This window comes from Ascidia mentula, chromosome 6 (genome assembly GCF_947561715.1).
Source record: "Ascidia mentula chromosome 6, kaAscMent1.1, whole genome shotgun sequence".
Taxonomy (NCBI): domain Eukaryota; kingdom Metazoa; phylum Chordata; class Ascidiacea; order Phlebobranchia; family Ascidiidae; genus Ascidia; species Ascidia mentula.
This window is the reverse complement of record NC_138571.1, coordinates 10,920,847-10,937,237: the sequence shown is the minus strand read 5'-3', so window position 1 is coordinate 10,937,237 and position 16,391 is coordinate 10,920,847. Positions and strand designations below refer to the sequence as shown.

At 39.3% G+C, this 16,391-nt stretch overlaps 2 protein-coding genes and 9 non-coding genes across 23 annotated transcripts in view; 2 read left to right on the top strand and 9 right to left on the bottom strand.

The window, feature by feature from the left end:
- Positions 1 to 16,391, top strand: part of LOC145906105 (uncharacterized) — a 268,399-nt gene that overhangs the window by 47,426 nt on the left and 204,582 nt on the right. The window lies entirely within an intron of this gene.
- LOC145906323 (lim and transglutaminase domain protein ltd-1-like) lies at positions 4,677 to 6,857 on the bottom strand. The gene is made up of 6 exons (XM_082993741.1): positions 6,724 to 6,857; positions 6,379 to 6,513; positions 5,896 to 6,068; positions 5,684 to 5,820; positions 5,041 to 5,268; positions 4,677 to 4,982 (listed from the first exon to the last, which is right to left on the bottom strand). The coding sequence occupies exons 1-6, from the start codon at positions 6,825 to 6,827 to the stop codon at positions 4,833 to 4,835; spliced, it is 927 nt and encodes a 308-aa protein (XP_082849867.1). The 5' UTR covers positions 6,828 to 6,857; the 3' UTR covers positions 4,677 to 4,832.
- On the bottom strand, positions 7,270 to 7,343 carry Trnat-ggu (transfer RNA threonine (anticodon GGU)). The gene has a single exon. It is a non-coding gene; the product is annotated as a tRNA-Thr (tRNA).
- Trnat-ggu (transfer RNA threonine (anticodon GGU)) lies at positions 7,636 to 7,709 on the bottom strand. Its single transcript has one exon. It is a non-coding gene; the product is annotated as a tRNA-Thr (tRNA).
- Trnat-ggu (transfer RNA threonine (anticodon GGU)) lies at positions 8,002 to 8,075 on the bottom strand. The gene has a single exon. It is a non-coding gene; the product is annotated as a tRNA-Thr (tRNA).
- Positions 8,368 to 8,441, bottom strand: Trnat-ggu (transfer RNA threonine (anticodon GGU)). The gene has a single exon. It is a non-coding gene; the product is annotated as a tRNA-Thr (tRNA).
- Trnat-ggu (transfer RNA threonine (anticodon GGU)) lies at positions 8,734 to 8,807 on the bottom strand. The gene has a single exon. It is a non-coding gene; the product is annotated as a tRNA-Thr (tRNA).
- Positions 9,100 to 9,173, bottom strand: Trnat-ggu (transfer RNA threonine (anticodon GGU)). The gene has a single exon. It is a non-coding gene; the product is annotated as a tRNA-Thr (tRNA).
- On the bottom strand, positions 9,466 to 9,539 carry Trnat-ggu (transfer RNA threonine (anticodon GGU)). Its single transcript has one exon. It is a non-coding gene; the product is annotated as a tRNA-Thr (tRNA).
- Trnat-ggu (transfer RNA threonine (anticodon GGU)) lies at positions 9,832 to 9,905 on the bottom strand. The gene has a single exon. It is a non-coding gene; the product is annotated as a tRNA-Thr (tRNA).
- Positions 10,046 to 10,119, top strand: Trnat-ggu (transfer RNA threonine (anticodon GGU)). Its single transcript has one exon. It is a non-coding gene; the product is annotated as a tRNA-Thr (tRNA).

The window sequence follows — 16,391 nt, the reverse complement described above, 5'->3', positions numbered from 1 at the left end:
CCTGGGACAATAACTTTGCCTGGGCTAGCTCGGGTATTTGTCTGTAGCCTACATTGTTGTTGCATAGGATGTACTACCTTTGAACATAGCCTGTCACAATACAGAAAACATGCTAAATCACCAAGCTGCATTCAGAACTTCTGAAAATCTATAAAATACTTAAAGAAACATTCACGTCATTTCTGAATCCCTGACTCCTAATTTGAAACAAAATACATTTTTTTGTATTGGTCTGTAACTGTACTCATATCATAATGAAACCTCTTAGCACCAGAAAATGCACCCAAAGTGGTAAAACACATTCCAAATATCTGAACATGCAGAGTTTAATTACACACACTGTGTGTTCGGTGATTAAAGTTTTGAACTAACAAATGCAACCTTCAAGTAATTGCTTGAACAAACGTAGAGGAGGAACAAGAAAATCGTGGTTAACATTCAAGGACATTAATCTGGTTCATCTTTATTTAGCCGAAGAAAATACTGAAGCGTTAACTTGATATTCAAAAACAAGATGGCCATTATCTTCATTGTCCTTACTGGTCACAACTGCAAACATGTATTGTCCTGCTTTTGACCAATGAATATTGCATACCTGTACGCAAAAACAATAGAGTTAACTTACTTTGTCAACTTATTATTGCAACAAACTTTTACCAATCACTTCATCTTCGGTTTGGCACACCTCAACAACATCACCATCGAATGGTTTCTCTAATTTATGGTTATTTCGTCTTTGTAGCATGCAATGAGACGTCCAGATTTCTTGGGGGTTATTGTATCCAAACTTTATTTGAACAAACCCATTTTGATCGGTGGAAATCCATGCATTTTGATGAGATAAAAGTCGGATTTGTAGTTTGTAAAACATACCGTACTTCATGACTAAATTCTGTTGTGGGCAAATTTGTTAGGAACAATATTTACGGATTTGCTCATAATTCTGAGAATAAAGAGACTGGCCAATACTGTTGATAACATTGTCATGTTTCATCTACGAAGCTCCATCATTATATAGAGCTGACCTGACACCATTTGTTTACAATCTCCGTATTGTCACGCTGCTATTATGCCCTGCTAGATTGTTTTATCAATGCTGTAGTGTTATACGTTTCCACACACGTTTTACGTGAAAAATACCGATTGGCAGCATGTGGTTTTGCCGAACCACAGGCATGCATAAACAAGAGAGCCAATACTGATTTGGTGAGCAGCATATCAGACCAAAACACTTGTCTGCAGCTGATTGAAAACTGCAAATACACAGTTTTCCATATTACAGAACAAACCTCAAACTGATGAATTGTTATTGGTTGATGTAAAAGTTGCCATTCTTCCTCGTCAGGATAATGGCTGGTAATAAGTTTGTCTGGATCCGTGAGGAAGTAATGCTCATTGAATCTGTACACTATTTCTTCAGTCACCTCTAATATAGTTGTTATTATTTAACGAAACACTAGATGCTGGCAACATTTTTCTTATACCGATTATAGATCTTGCTCCAAAATCGGTGTCAATAAACCTCCACTGATTGTCGAAAAGTACTGCATTCCACGTTCTATGGAATTTGTCAGGATTAGCAGAAAATGAATGGTCAGGATAGTATCCAAAACCTTTTGCGTAACATTCTATTGTTTTGCAATGGATTGCGGCAGCCCTAGTGAAAAAACATGAATTCTTTTAAATTTGTAGACAAACAATCTCTTGCTATTTTGGAAAGATAAAATACTTTAAACGTTGCGACAAGCTTACAAAATTTTCCCAAACTCGCAATGCTTAAACACACCCTCTAAAAGTTTTTCATGCAATGCATGACAGACAAGATTAACTGCGCAGACGCGATCACTGCTATCCAATAGATAACACAATGTATATTGTCTTCGCGGTCAAGGCATTGCAGCCTGACTCAATCGGCCACTTTTTCCGATAAGTGGATTTGAAAAATCAGGTCTAACCAGGCCCAACAATCTACCAACTGAGTGCAGGAGCTTAGCGGTTAAATCAGGTATATTGTGGCAAGATACCTAAATTGTTTACCTACAGATCCGTTGAAACAAATCAGAGTAATCAGTTTTATCTTCTTTGATAGCCTTCAAATGAGCAAGTGGCGAATCGTCATCTAAGTGTTCAGGAAAGTTGATTGCATTCAAATCTTGGGAGCTGACCCAGTGAAAAAGTATCCGAACCTAAACCATATAATAATGTTTAAACTCCCTTTTAGTAAACAAAAGTAAAATAATTAACTTTTTCCAGATCGGTTAATTTCCAAACGAAGAGTTCGTTCATTAATGCTGAATATGTAACATTGGTTGAGTCCATGTTAATGACATATTCCTCTAGGTCACTGAATAAAGATGTAGTTTCTTTGTCCCTGTGCAAATAAATTGTATCTTGTGAGCAATCTTAACACATGGAATTTTTTGTCAAAAACCTTACAACACAATATATTAAATTAAATCTTTTGTGCATGGCTATTTGTCATAATTTATATTATTATTTTATTTTACCAACTTGTACAACTCTTCCTTAGTTATTAGTGGCGGAAATGGTGCAGGTAGATCACTCATTATTGGCACATACTCCTTTTGCCTTTCACTGTTGTGAATTATTTCCACATGTGTGGCTGAGCTAAAATTCTATATTTTTTGTAATGAAGTTTGTATTTGTATTTTATCAAACTTTGTACAAATACGAAGTCGGCACAAACGATACAATTACCTCTTTTCGGTTTTGTAAATATTCTTCAAGATGTTTTCGACGTTTTTCTTGGTTTGTCGCTTGATTTCTTTTTCTCTGAATAAAAATATTCTTTAAATTATTTCACAGGAGCTTGTAAGGAGGAATGTGCCCCCATTAGTTTCTTCCAGGACAACTCAGTAATATTTGCTGTTTAGTTTAGTTATGTTTGGACTCTTACATAAAATATATTTCGTAAAAATAAAACACAACCCATATCGTCACCTTTCTATATCCTTTCGAATATTGGCAGATTTTGCATCAAAATATCCACGCAATTCTTTCACTAAATCCAAAAAGAAATTCAGTGAATTACTACAAAACATTTCAATTCCAGATTTAAATAAAACTACGTGTCTGCAATGAAACCATAAATTTGAGATAGGCCCAAGTTTTTTCAAAAACAAAAATTTTTTAAATTTTAGTGTATACACTAATAGCCTACCTATTTTGCGTTGCTCCATTTTGATACAAGTAACTTCACCAAATTGCAAATGTTGTTTCTTTTTTTTTAATGCAACCTCGTTACAACAAAAACCGAAATCTCAAATACTTGACCGTCTTTAGTGTTGACGTTTTTTGGAAACGAATTCGCTTTTTTATTGAAATTAGTTTTTATCGATGAGTCAGGTGAAAGGCGCACCATTTAGGAAACTCTACTTTACGCTAATTAAACTTAACATTGTGCGTATTTAACAATCGAATGTTTTGGAAAGCACAGGAAGTGTAAGAGTAATTCTGAATAAAGTCGAACATGTATAAACTACATTCAGTAACAAACTAAGCCAGAACAGGTTGACACAATACTTCAGTGACGTCATACGTTAGAAAGTGCTGTGATTTTATTACAGTAGGCAATGGACAAGCTGTCGTAAATATGGTTAGATTGCCAAGATAAAAATAATTTTCCTAACTCTTATCTTTACTAGACCTTCGTGTACCTGATAAATTAACTGTGAATTTTTGCTGCTGCGAGTTTCAGTAACCTGGCGGCACTTCTGCTTGCAATCGTATGGACAAAGTTCGTGTCAATCTTTAACCAAATTCGTAGTATTCTTGCGCCACGCTAGGCTTTCGTCAAACCGAACTTGAGTGCAGCAGCAAACGTTCAAGTGACTAAAACAAACTTACCATTCGATCAACAACTAATATCTAAACACAGACATGGTTTTACAGCAAATGATTATATTTACCATTTACCTATGGGTTGTTTGTCTAATTGCGTGTGAAGTTTGTCACTCAGAAATCAGACATTTGGTAACAATATATTTTATGTAGTTTAATCCGAATAAATAGTTCAATGATGCTTATATAAAAAAAAACATCGAATAGATGGACGATTCCTAATAAAATAGCAGTTGCTTATCATAGCGATAACATAAATTCCAACTAAACAAAACAAGTCTTCCGTGAATACAAAGATATTGCTGTATATACATACAAACACGTGTCATCATTATCACAGCGACACAAGGAGGATAAATGTTAAAAAATTACGGGTGAAACTTCATACGCACTTCGAGGTATTTATGGGTTAAAGTACAACCAATACAAGACAGAAACTGCTTGAATCACGTAATTTAACAAGCAAAAATCGAGAAAAACTCAAAGGTAGTCAAAGAAATATTGCTGGAATATGACAATAATAAAGAATATATTACAGTGCATGCAATCAAAACCCTATATACCAAGTGTAACAATGAAATAAGCAGCGATCCAACGGCAGGCGACGTTTTTCCATGGGGGAAATCTAAGTCATCTGGGTGGTTGACTTATTAACCCTTGTCGTTTCATCGGTGCCCACGTCATTTTGTGTATCATGTCTATTGTTTATGTACGTTGTAACTTTTCGTGCAAAATAAAAGTGATTTGGTGCATTATGGGCCAGCAAATTGTTACTGATGCTGCCAGGCATATTTTATTGCTTAATACTGCTCTTCTGGCAAACTTTAAGCTGTTGCATAATAGCCGAAACGTCGAGAAACGTAAATGCACTAAAGTTTGCCAGAAGAGCAGTATTAAGCAATTATGGGCCAGGTTTATTGTTTTCATATTGTTTCACGATTTTGGTTGATTTATCGATACATGTACTGTTTTTATAACTGAATGAACAACTTTTGCGTTGCTTCCATCATTGAACCGTCTACTTGGTATTCACAAATGTTTTCGCTGAAAACGTCAACCGAAAAACAACCATACAAGGTTAAAATGTATTGCCCAGGATGGGGAAGACGGATCTCAAATATCTGTGAATAAATGTGTTCAAAAGTTAAAACCACCTTTTGTTTTTAAGGAATGTCTTACAAATTCGTCCAAGTTTATGTGAGCTTCAACAGATTTCGTCACTTCGGCCTGCAACTCGTTTTCGACTTTTTCTTGGAGAGTCCATGAGAATTCAATATCATTTCTTGCAGTTGTGTTTTTTAAAGTCACCCTCACAAATCCACTCTCGTCAGTTCTTATCATTCCATTTTGATGGGATGAAAGTTCAAGTTTAAGTTTGTAAAACATTGGTCTTTTGAAAACTGACGCCTATTAATAAAGGTGTTGATATGATAATGAAGTGCTTCGAATTGCCCGGTTAATTAGATGTTTCACAAAGTGAATATATAATTTATATCTTAATGTTTTGTAAAATACCCACTTACGTTTAAATATGACAAACCTGTTTTTTTGAGAAAAGTTTGTTAATAAAATATGTAGAAATTAATATGTTTGGTAAAAGCGATGAGTAGTAGTAAATGATAGTTAAATTTAGAAAACGCAACGCGCTGATAGGTCGGTGTTTGAAAGTGTCAGAAATGTTCATATGGGGTTTTCCCAATTTGGTGAGAATGCGCTACGATTGAAATATAAGAATCGTTTAATTTCCCCTTGGTCGTGACAATTTGGTTTAAGTTTTGCTGGATTTTACTTCATTTTTAAATTTAGATTTGAATTTGCAAACCTCAAACTGAGCAAGTGTTATTGGATGATGTAAAAGTTGCCAATCGGTTTCATTCGGGTAATGGCTTAAGATAAACTTGTCTGGATCGGTGAAAAACCAAAAGTCATCAATTTTGTACTTCATTACTCCTGTCGTTTCTGAAAAATTGAAAACGATCAGTGAGTGGGAGAATTGCCTTCGTAAAGTGTTTTGTGTTTTACAACTCATAATACCATCACGACTTCTTGCTCCCCAATGGGTGTCAATAAACCTCCACTCCTTGTTGATAAGAACAGCATTCCAAGTTCCACGGCGTTGATAAGGATTGGCAGAAAATGAATGATCAGGATAGTAGGATACATCTTTTTTGTAACCTTTAATAACTTTGCAATGAATTCCAGCAGCACTTAAAAACACAAAAAGTCAATTTATTTGTAAACTAAACCGTACATGGTGACGAACAAGTTATACTAATTCGTTTCCCAAACATATCCAGTCGGCTAAGCTATGCAATATTGCTGTATTTCAAACATAGAATACTGAAACACCAGCGAGTAGTTCGAAGTTCCTTCTTTGATTGCTTTCAACTGATCCAAAAGAGAGTTTGGTATCAGTTGGTCAGGAAATTTGATCGCATTTAGGTCTTGTGTACTAATCCAATGGAACAAGACTCTGACCTAACATACTTACATTAAACCTTGATTAAAGCTTAAAACAATCCAACCTTCCCAAGGTCAGTTAGATTCCAAACAAAAAGTTGCTTCATTAGAACTGGAAAAGTGACATTTTCTGAATCCATGTTGATGGCGAATTGCTCCAAGTAATCAAATAAATCGGTGATTCTTCGTTTGCTGAAATCAATAACAAAACATATTAAATTATGTTTATTTTGCGTAAAAGACAACAACTTAATCAAAGTATACATGTGGAAGTTGAACGATTAAACCCGAGAGGTTATCAAGTAAAGCGCCTATCATGTAATGTAATTTTCTCACAGAGAATCACGCTTTGACGTAGGAACTATATTTTGTTTGAATCCACAGACGAACACGTATCATCACCTATACAAAGTGTCTTTTGTTGTTATAGGTGGGACCGGTGGTGGCTCTTGGCCCAGTTTGCGAATGGGTTCTTTCTGGTTTTGAGTGGTTACCATTTCTTCCATACGTTCAGCGAAACTGAAATTCTAAAAACTACGGTTTGATGATCAGTTAATGATGTATACAAAGGTATGAAAATATTGCCTCTTTTCTTGATCTCAATCTTTCATTTAGATATTTTTGTCTGATTTGTTGATTACGTAGTCTAATTTCACGATCCCTGAAAACACAAATGAACACTGAAAAATAAATCAATAATGAAGGACCCCCAAAAAAGTTATAAACGAACAATACATCACAATAGCAAGGACAATTAATATTTCATTCACAGTAATATTTCATGCAATGGCATGATAGGCAGGATCGCCCCACTGCGCAGGTCCTTGCTTGGCGATCACAGCTAACGTATCGCGATCATGAGGTTTTCAGGCTTGGCAGCCCAGGCAATGCAGCCCAGCTGGATCAGCCACTTTTTCCTGACAAGTCGGAACAAGATTTGAAAAATCAAGCTCCCGGTGAGGTTTGAACTCACGACCCTGGGCTAACCAGGCCCAACGCTCTACCAACTGAGCTACAGGAGCTCAGTGGTTTCACGGGGTATATTGTGGCCAAGGTACACTGGTGCGCAAGCGCACAACTTGCCAGGCAACCTTCACATATACGTAGGGGATCTCTACCACCGTATCAGATAACGCAGTAATATTTCATGCAATGGCATGATAGGCAGGATCGCCCCACTGCGCAGGTCCTTGCTTGGCGATCACAGCTAACGTATCGCGATCATGAGGTTTTCAGGCTTGGCAGCCCAGGCAATGCAGCCCAGCTGGATCAGCCACTTTTTCCTGACAAGTCGGAACAAGATTTGAAAAATCAAGCTCCCGGTGAGGTTTGAACTCACGACCCTGGGCTAACCAGGCCCAACGCTCTACCAACTGAGCTACAGGAGCTCAGTGGTTTCACGGGGTATATTGTGGCCAAGGTACACTGGTGCGCAAGCGCACAACTTGCCAGGCAACCTTCACATATACGTAGGGGATCTCTACCACCGTATCAGATAACGCAGTAATATTTCATGCAATGGCATGATAGGCAGGATCGCCCCACTGCGCAGGTCCTTGCTTGGCGATCACAGCTAACGTATCGCGATCATGAGGTTTTCAGGCTTGGCAGCCCAGGCAATGCAGCCCAGCTGGATCAGCCACTTTTTCCTGACAAGTCGGAACAAGATTTGAAAAATCAAGCTCCCGGTGAGGTTTGAACTCACGACCCTGGGCTAACCAGGCCCAACGCTCTACCAACTGAGCTACAGGAGCTCAGTGGTTTCACGGGGTATATTGTGGCCAAGGTACACTGGTGCGCAAGCGCACAACTTGCCAGGCAACCTTCACATATACGTAGGGGATCTCTACCACCGTATCAGATAACGCAGTAATATTTCATGCAATGGCATGATAGGCAGGATCGCCCCACTGCGCAGGTCCTTGCTTGGCGATCACAGCTAACGTATCGCGATCATGAGGTTTTCAGGCTTGGCAGCCCAGGCAATGCAGCCCAGCTGGATCAGCCACTTTTTCCTGACAAGTCGGAACAAGATTTGAAAAATCAAGCTCCCGGTGAGGTTTGAACTCACGACCCTGGGCTAACCAGGCCCAACGCTCTACCAACTGAGCTACAGGAGCTCAGTGGTTTCACGGGGTATATTGTGGCCAAGGTACACTGGTGCGCAAGCGCACAACTTGCCAGGCAACCTTCACATATACGTAGGGGATCTCTACCACCGTATCAGATAACGCAGTAATATTTCATGCAATGGCATGATAGGCAGGATCGCCCCACTGCGCAGGTCCTTGCTTGGCGATCACAGCTAACGTATCGCGATCATGAGGTTTTCAGGCTTGGCAGCCCAGGCAATGCAGCCCAGCTGGATCAGCCACTTTTTCCTGACAAGTCGGAACAAGATTTGAAAAATCAAGCTCCCGGTGAGGTTTGAACTCACGACCCTGGGCTAACCAGGCCCAACGCTCTACCAACTGAGCTACAGGAGCTCAGTGGTTTCACGGGGTATATTGTGGCCAAGGTACACTGGTGCGCAAGCGCACAACTTGCCAGGCAACCTTCACATATACGTAGGGGATCTCTACCACCGTATCAGATAACGCAGTAATATTTCATGCAATGGCATGATAGGCAGGATCGCCCCACTGCGCAGGTCCTTGCTTGGCGATCACAGCTAACGTATCGCGATCATGAGGTTTTCAGGCTTGGCAGCCCAGGCAATGCAGCCCAGCTGGATCAGCCACTTTTTCCTGACAAGTCGGAACAAGATTTGAAAAATCAAGCTCCCGGTGAGGTTTGAACTCACGACCCTGGGCTAACCAGGCCCAACGCTCTACCAACTGAGCTACAGGAGCTCAGTGGTTTCACGGGGTATATTGTGGCCAAGGTACACTGGTGCGCAAGCGCACAACTTGCCAGGCAACCTTCACATATACGTAGGGGATCTCTACCACCGTATCAGATAACGCAGTAATATTTCATGCAATGGCATGATAGGCAGGATCGCCCCACTGCGCAGGTCCTTGCTTGGCGATCACAGCTAACGTATCGCGATCATGAGGTTTTCAGGCTTGGCAGCCCAGGCAATGCAGCCCAGCTGGATCAGCCACTTTTTCCTGACAAGTCGGAACAAGATTTGAAAAATCAAGCTCCCGGTGAGGTTTGAACTCACGACCCTGGGCTAACCAGGCCCAACGCTCTACCAACTGAGCTACAGGAGCTCAGTGGTTTCACGGGGTATATTGTGGCCAAGGTACACTGGTGCGCAAGCGCACAACTTGCCAGGCAACCTTCACATATACGTAGGGGATCTCTACCACCGTATCAGATAACGCAGTAATATTTCATGCAATGGCATGATAGGCAGGATCGCCCCACTGCGCAGGTCCTTGCTTGGCGATCACAGCTAACGTATCGCGATCATGAGGTTTTCAGGCTTGGCAGCCCAGGCAATGCAGCCCAGCTGGATCAGCCACTTTTTCCTGACAAGTCGGAACAAGATTTGAAAAATCAAGCTCCCGGTGAGGTTTGAACTCACGACCCTGGGCTAACCAGGCCCAACGCTCTACCAACTGAGCTACAGGAGCTCAGTGGTTTCACGGGGTATATTGTGGCCAAGGTACACTGGTGCGCAAGCGCACAACTTGCCAGGCAACCTTCACATATACGTAGGGGATCTCTACCACCGTATCAGATAACGCAGTAATATACCCCGTGAAACCACTGAGCTCCTGTAGCTCAGTTGGTAGAGCGTTGGGCCTGGTTAGCCCAGGGTCGTGAGTTCAAACCTCACCGGGAGCTTGATTTTTCAAATCTTGTTCCGACTTGTCAGGAAAAAGTGGCTGATCCAGCTGGGCTGCATTGCCTGGGCTGCCAAGCCTGAAAACCTCATGATATTTCATTCACATTGGTTGATTTAACCAACATACCTTTTAACTTGATCACTGAGAAGTGAAATTTGTTTGTCAAACAATCCCGATATATGTTTCACTAAAAAAAGTTGCAGTCTTTATAAGCCTTACTGCCATGTACGTTAATCTACGTATGTATAGTTTATGGCAATACTAAGAAATGATAATTAAAATTTACGTCAAAAGTTTCTTACAACTTCTTCTGTCATGCACAATAACTCCATCATATATTTCTGATTGCGAGTTTCCTTGGGACATGTTCTGTTCAGATGTTTCTACTTTACCAAACGACGACGTATGCTTTACACAGTCAAACAACAAATAATTAAGTTTAAAGTACTTTGGGTCTCGATCTTACTAAACACATTCTCCAACATAGGTAACGATTGTTAATTGTTCGGAATATTTACGATACATAAACAAGCCATGAATAGATTTTAAAACAATACCTGCCACTTAGCTTCTGCTAAAGTATGAAGTTTGCCCAAATGAAAAGATATTGCTCTATTGCGTGTGATAACTGACTTCCTTTAAATTGAGCAACGTTAATTAGTTACTCTGACAGTTCAGTTTATATTCGCACAATGCGCAATTGATGTAGAGCGGGAGACCTTTGAAATAAGGACTGTATGGCAATATAAAAACTAAATACCAGGTCGTCGCAACACACAGCTTTTAAAGGATTGGAATAAACAAAGGTGGCCCCGCACATGAATTTTCAATACGACACTGCAACTTTTCATTCATGCTTAACAAAAAAAAGTTGATATGTCAGCTACTGCTCATGATGCAATCAAACAGAAAAATTGTTTGGCTATATAGCAAGTATTGTTACGATGTGGTTCGTAATGGCATTTACTGCTCTATTGCGTGTGATTACTAACTTCCTTAAAGTTAAGCAACGATCGTGTTTTGGGTTCTGAGATCTTCAAAATATTGGCATTTCTTCAAATTGGATCGCTATTAAAATGGATGTGATGTGAGACATAGTAATGTGGTAGAAGGATTCATTAAAATGTACTTTTTTGACAAGGCCCGCGAAGTGAATAACGTTCCTTATTTGACCCTTCAGTTGCACAAGAAGCAAAGTCACAACACAACTTGAGTCTGTATTTGATGCAAATAGTTTTGCTATATCGCAGTATTGATACTCGTAATGACTTTTATTGCTCTATTGCGTGTGATTACTGACTTCCTTTAAATTGAGCAACGTTAATCAGTTACTCTGACAGTTCAGTCTATATTGGGTATTTTAATGAGAACCCGAATTATAAAATATATCTACGTACGATGCGCAATTGATGTAGAGCGGTACACCTTTGAAATAGGGACTGTATGACAATCTCAAAAACTAAGTACCAGGTTGTCGGGATACACAGCTTGAAAAGCATTGGCATAAACAAAGGTGGCCCCGCATATGAATTTTAAATACGACACTGCAACTTTTCATTTATGCTTAAAAAAAAGTTTATATGGCAGCTGCTGCTCATGATGCAACCACACAGCAAAACTTAAATTTGTGTTTGATGCCAAATTGTTTGGTTATATATCATGTATTGTTATGATGTGATTCGTAATGACTTTTATTGCTCTACTGCGTGTGATTACTGACTTCCTTAAAGTTAAGCAACGATAATCAGTTACTCTTGACAGTTTAGTCTATATTGGGCATTTAATGAGAACCCTAATTATAAAATATATCTACGTACGTTGCACATTTGATGTAAAGTTGGTGGCCTTCGAATTAAGTACAAATCTTTTAAAACGCGGACTGCACTGCAGCCTTGCATGTGCTTGAGCGTAATGCCCATGATCAAACTCGTGTGTATTTACATGGATGATGTTCGTTCATTGTTCATCTCAAGAATGCATGGATAATTTTATAACCACAATACGGCTAATAAAATGGGATTGTTGATGACTGTTGTCAACAACACACATTACAGTTCTATGCTTGCAGAAGTGTGGAAAGTTGAAACATGTTAGTGAAGGTGCAATACAACACTATGGAGTTTTCAGCTAATGTTTGCAATTGTTATCAAACAATGATTCTTCATGAAGTATACAAGTTATTATTCGCTAAAATAGCACTTCTGTATTTGTCATGGGGCCTTTCGATAATAATGGTTGCAGGGAAACACAGAACCGGATTATCAACGCGCTTCAAGAATTACTCATTGCTGTAACATTCCAAGCCAGCAAATCCTGTACGTAACTCTTATAGTATTTATGTTCTGTTCAAACAGTACCTGTGCCATGACATTTAATTTACACTTATGTTCCCTTAAACAACAAATAGCCGTGTACGATATTCTGCCCCCGAAAACCTGTCAACGCCAGCTCTTAAACAAGACAAGAAAACTTGACCCGTATTACCCATCGCAAACGCTCACACCGCCCACAGGCCAACAAAAGCCGCGATAATCACTGGTGACACAAAATTTGCGCCTTCTACATGTTCTAATCCTTTCCACTCCGAGCGTCATTTTGTTTAATATTAAAATCAAGAGCCCACCCTTTTACTCATCGGCTGCTGTTACCGAAAAGTTACATTCTACAATCAAGTGTTAGCATTACACATCAGGAATCCTAACTAGGTTTCCAAATCTTTGTTACTAAGCAAACCTTAAATGTCGCACATTGATAGTGAAACTAATGATGTTAAATTCAATAAGGTTCGCTTAAAAAAACATCATTACACATTGTTATGAATTTACTGACCCAAAAATATACACATGACAACGTAAGGATATGAACGTTTGAACATCTCACAAATCGCATTGAGAGTGACGTAACACTTCTATTGTGATGTAACATAGAGAGATTGTGACATGGAAAGCAGTATTACAGCACAAATGTACTGGGTTTCAGTTGCATGCTAATGCTCGCAACGCTTGGTGTGAGAAAAGTATCCATGTCCAAACAACCAATAACCGAGTACCATATTCTGCCACCGAAAACCTGTCAACGTCAGCTCTTAAACAAGACGAGAAAATTTAACGTTAATATATATCGCCTAGAATGCTGATATATCGCATCCAGAATGCAAATTACAATCGCATCTTTTAGTTTTACTAACTTCCAACCCCCGTATTAACCCATTGCAAACGCTCTCACTACCCACGGGGCAACAAAAGCCGCGACAATCACTAGTGACACAAAATTTGCGCCTCCTACACTTTCTAACTCTTTCCGCTCCGAGCGTCATTTTGTTTACTATCAAAATCAAGAGCCCACCTTTTTAACTCATCGGCTGCTGTCTGCAGCTCTCATTGATTATTATGGCTCTTTTGCGCATATCATCGGCTACTGTTACAGAAAAGTCACATTCTAGAATGAAGTGTTAGTATTACATATCAGGTTAAGAACCACTGGCTCTAGACAGAAACCTCAATGAAATCCCTTCTTTTTCTTGCTCTGTAGTAGAAATTGTAAACACCGATATGTATTACTTTTTCGGCACAAATTACTCATTCGGAAACGAAGAAGAATGTTGCACCGCCCAGTTCCTCAGAGTGCCTTGCGTGGAACCGCACGTCACACGCATTTCAAATAGAAGTTTACAAAAAAAACAGATGTTATTTTCAAGACATACAATAAGGTCAACCATCAATACCATTGACCCCGCACCACGAAAGTGGTGACTAAAAACGCAATACTAACCAGATTCAACCTTTCATATAACCCCATTACTCAGAAAATAACCCCATTTATGCCCTTATAGGTCATTGCAAGATTAGCACAGGATCATGCTTAGCACACACTGAAGTATGTATCTGGACGCCACAGGCCACATTTAATTGTCCAACCTCAAAACCAGTAGCGTCTACAACCTAGTGTAACACTTAAACAGCAAGCAAAAACATGTCATTTGAAAATACCTGCCCTTTCTGTGTCAATCCATCATTGGAAACAATGTGAGGCATATGATGGTCTGCATAAAGACGCCGTGTGTACTTACAGCCACTTAGATTTATAGCCAACTGACTGCGAGCTGCATACACCGGTGTTCCGGGAGCCCTTTAGCCCACCCCGAAAGCAATTAGTTCTTCCATTGGGTTTTACTTGAACGAATCAAGCGACCAAATGCACACCACCTTACAGCAAATTAATGCTGATATATCGCATCCAGAATGCAAATTACAATATCATCTTTCAGTTTTACTAACTTCCAACCCCCGTATTAATCCATCGCAAACGCTCTCACCACCCACGGGGCAACATAAGCCGCGATAATCACTAGTGACACAAAATTTGCGCATCCTACGCTTTATAACTCTTGCCGCTCCGAGCGTCATTTTATTTAATATTAAAATCAAGAGCCCACCTTTTTAACTCATCGGCAACTGTCACAGAAAATTCACATTCTACAATCAAGTGTTAGCATTACACATCAGGAAACCTAACTAGGTTTCCAAATCTTTGTCACTAAGCAAATCTTTAATGTCGCACATTGATAGTGAAACTAATGATGTTAAATTCAATAAGGTTCGCTTAAAAAAACATCATTACACATTGTTATGAATTTACTTACCCAAAAATATACACATGATAATGTAAATGGTATGAACGCTTGAACATCTTACAAATCACAATGAGAGTGACGTAACACTTCTATATGTAACATAGAGAGATTGTAACATGGAAAGCCGCATTACAGCACAAAGGTACTGGGTTTTAGTTGCATGCTAATGCTCGCAGCGCTTGGTGTAAGAAAAATATCCATGTCCAAACAACAAATAACCGAGTACCATATTCTGCCATCAAAAACCTATCAACGTCAGCTCTTAAACAAAACGAGAAAATTTAATGTTAATATATTTCGCCTAGAATGCTGTTATATCGCATCTAGAATGCAAATTGCAATCGCATCTTTTAGTTTTACTAACTTCCAACCCCGGTATTAAACCATTGCAAACGCTCTCAATACCCACGGGACAACAAAAGCCGCGATAATCACTGGTGACACAAAATTTGCGCCTTTAGACCCAACTGACTGCGAGCTGCATACACCGGTATTCCGGGAGTCCCTTTTCAGTCCATCCCGAAAGCAATTAGTTCTCCATCGGGTTTTACTTGAACGAATCAACCTGCTTTCCACCTTACAGCAAATGAATGCTGATATATCAAATCTAGAATGCAAATTACAAACGCACCAGTTTTATTAATTTCCAACCCCCGCATTAACCCATCGCAAACGCTCACACCGCCCACGGGGCAACAGAAGCCGCGATAATCGCTGGGGACACAAAATTTGCGCCTCCTACGCCTCCTACGCCTTCTAACTTTTTCCGCTCCGAGCGTCATTTTGTTTACTTTTAAAATCAAGAGCCCACTTTTTAACTCTTTAAATTATGCATTTTGAATAATAGCTTTGTAAAGCAAATAAATAAAAAAACCTAAAGCTCAATTTATATTTAATCGATATAAGGAATTTATTCGGGCTGTAACTCTTATTTGAGCGAGAAAAAGAAATGCTACTTGCGCAGTGATTTGAAGATTTATATCTCAACTGTCAGAATTGTTTCGAGCAAAAAGATTTTTCATTTTGAGTATATTTGGGTAAAATCGCATCAACAACACGTGTATTGGTCACATGCGACCGAATAAAACATACAATTCTCACTTCACCAAAGAACGTCCTTTTAGTATTGACTAAAGCTTGTCTGATTTTCATCAGGGTAGTCACCAAATAAGCTTAGAATATATTGCCCAGGCTTTGGAAGACGAACCTCAAATACGTGTAACATTTATCGTACAAGATGTAAGGTTACAACACACACACACACTGTGAAATAGTTTAAGAATTGTTATCGGTTCGTCCGCGACTTTGTACGCCTAAACACAAACAAACACTTTTTCCTGCAAACTGTTTTAAACTTTTTCTTCAAGAATCGATGAGAGTTCAAGATCACTTCTCCCAGACGTCTTTTTCAGCGCAATCTTTACAAATCCATTTTCATCAGCTTTTATCATTCCATTGGGGTGGGATAAAAGATTATGCTTAAATTTGAAGAAGTTTGAACGTTTCAAGACTGATTTCTTTCAATCAAATATACTGACTTAATTTCGTTTGAAAATGCAGTTTTGTTGAAGTTCGTACTGCAAGTCATTCTTCCACACCCTTACTTACGGTATGGATGCATCGATAGCCACAGTGAG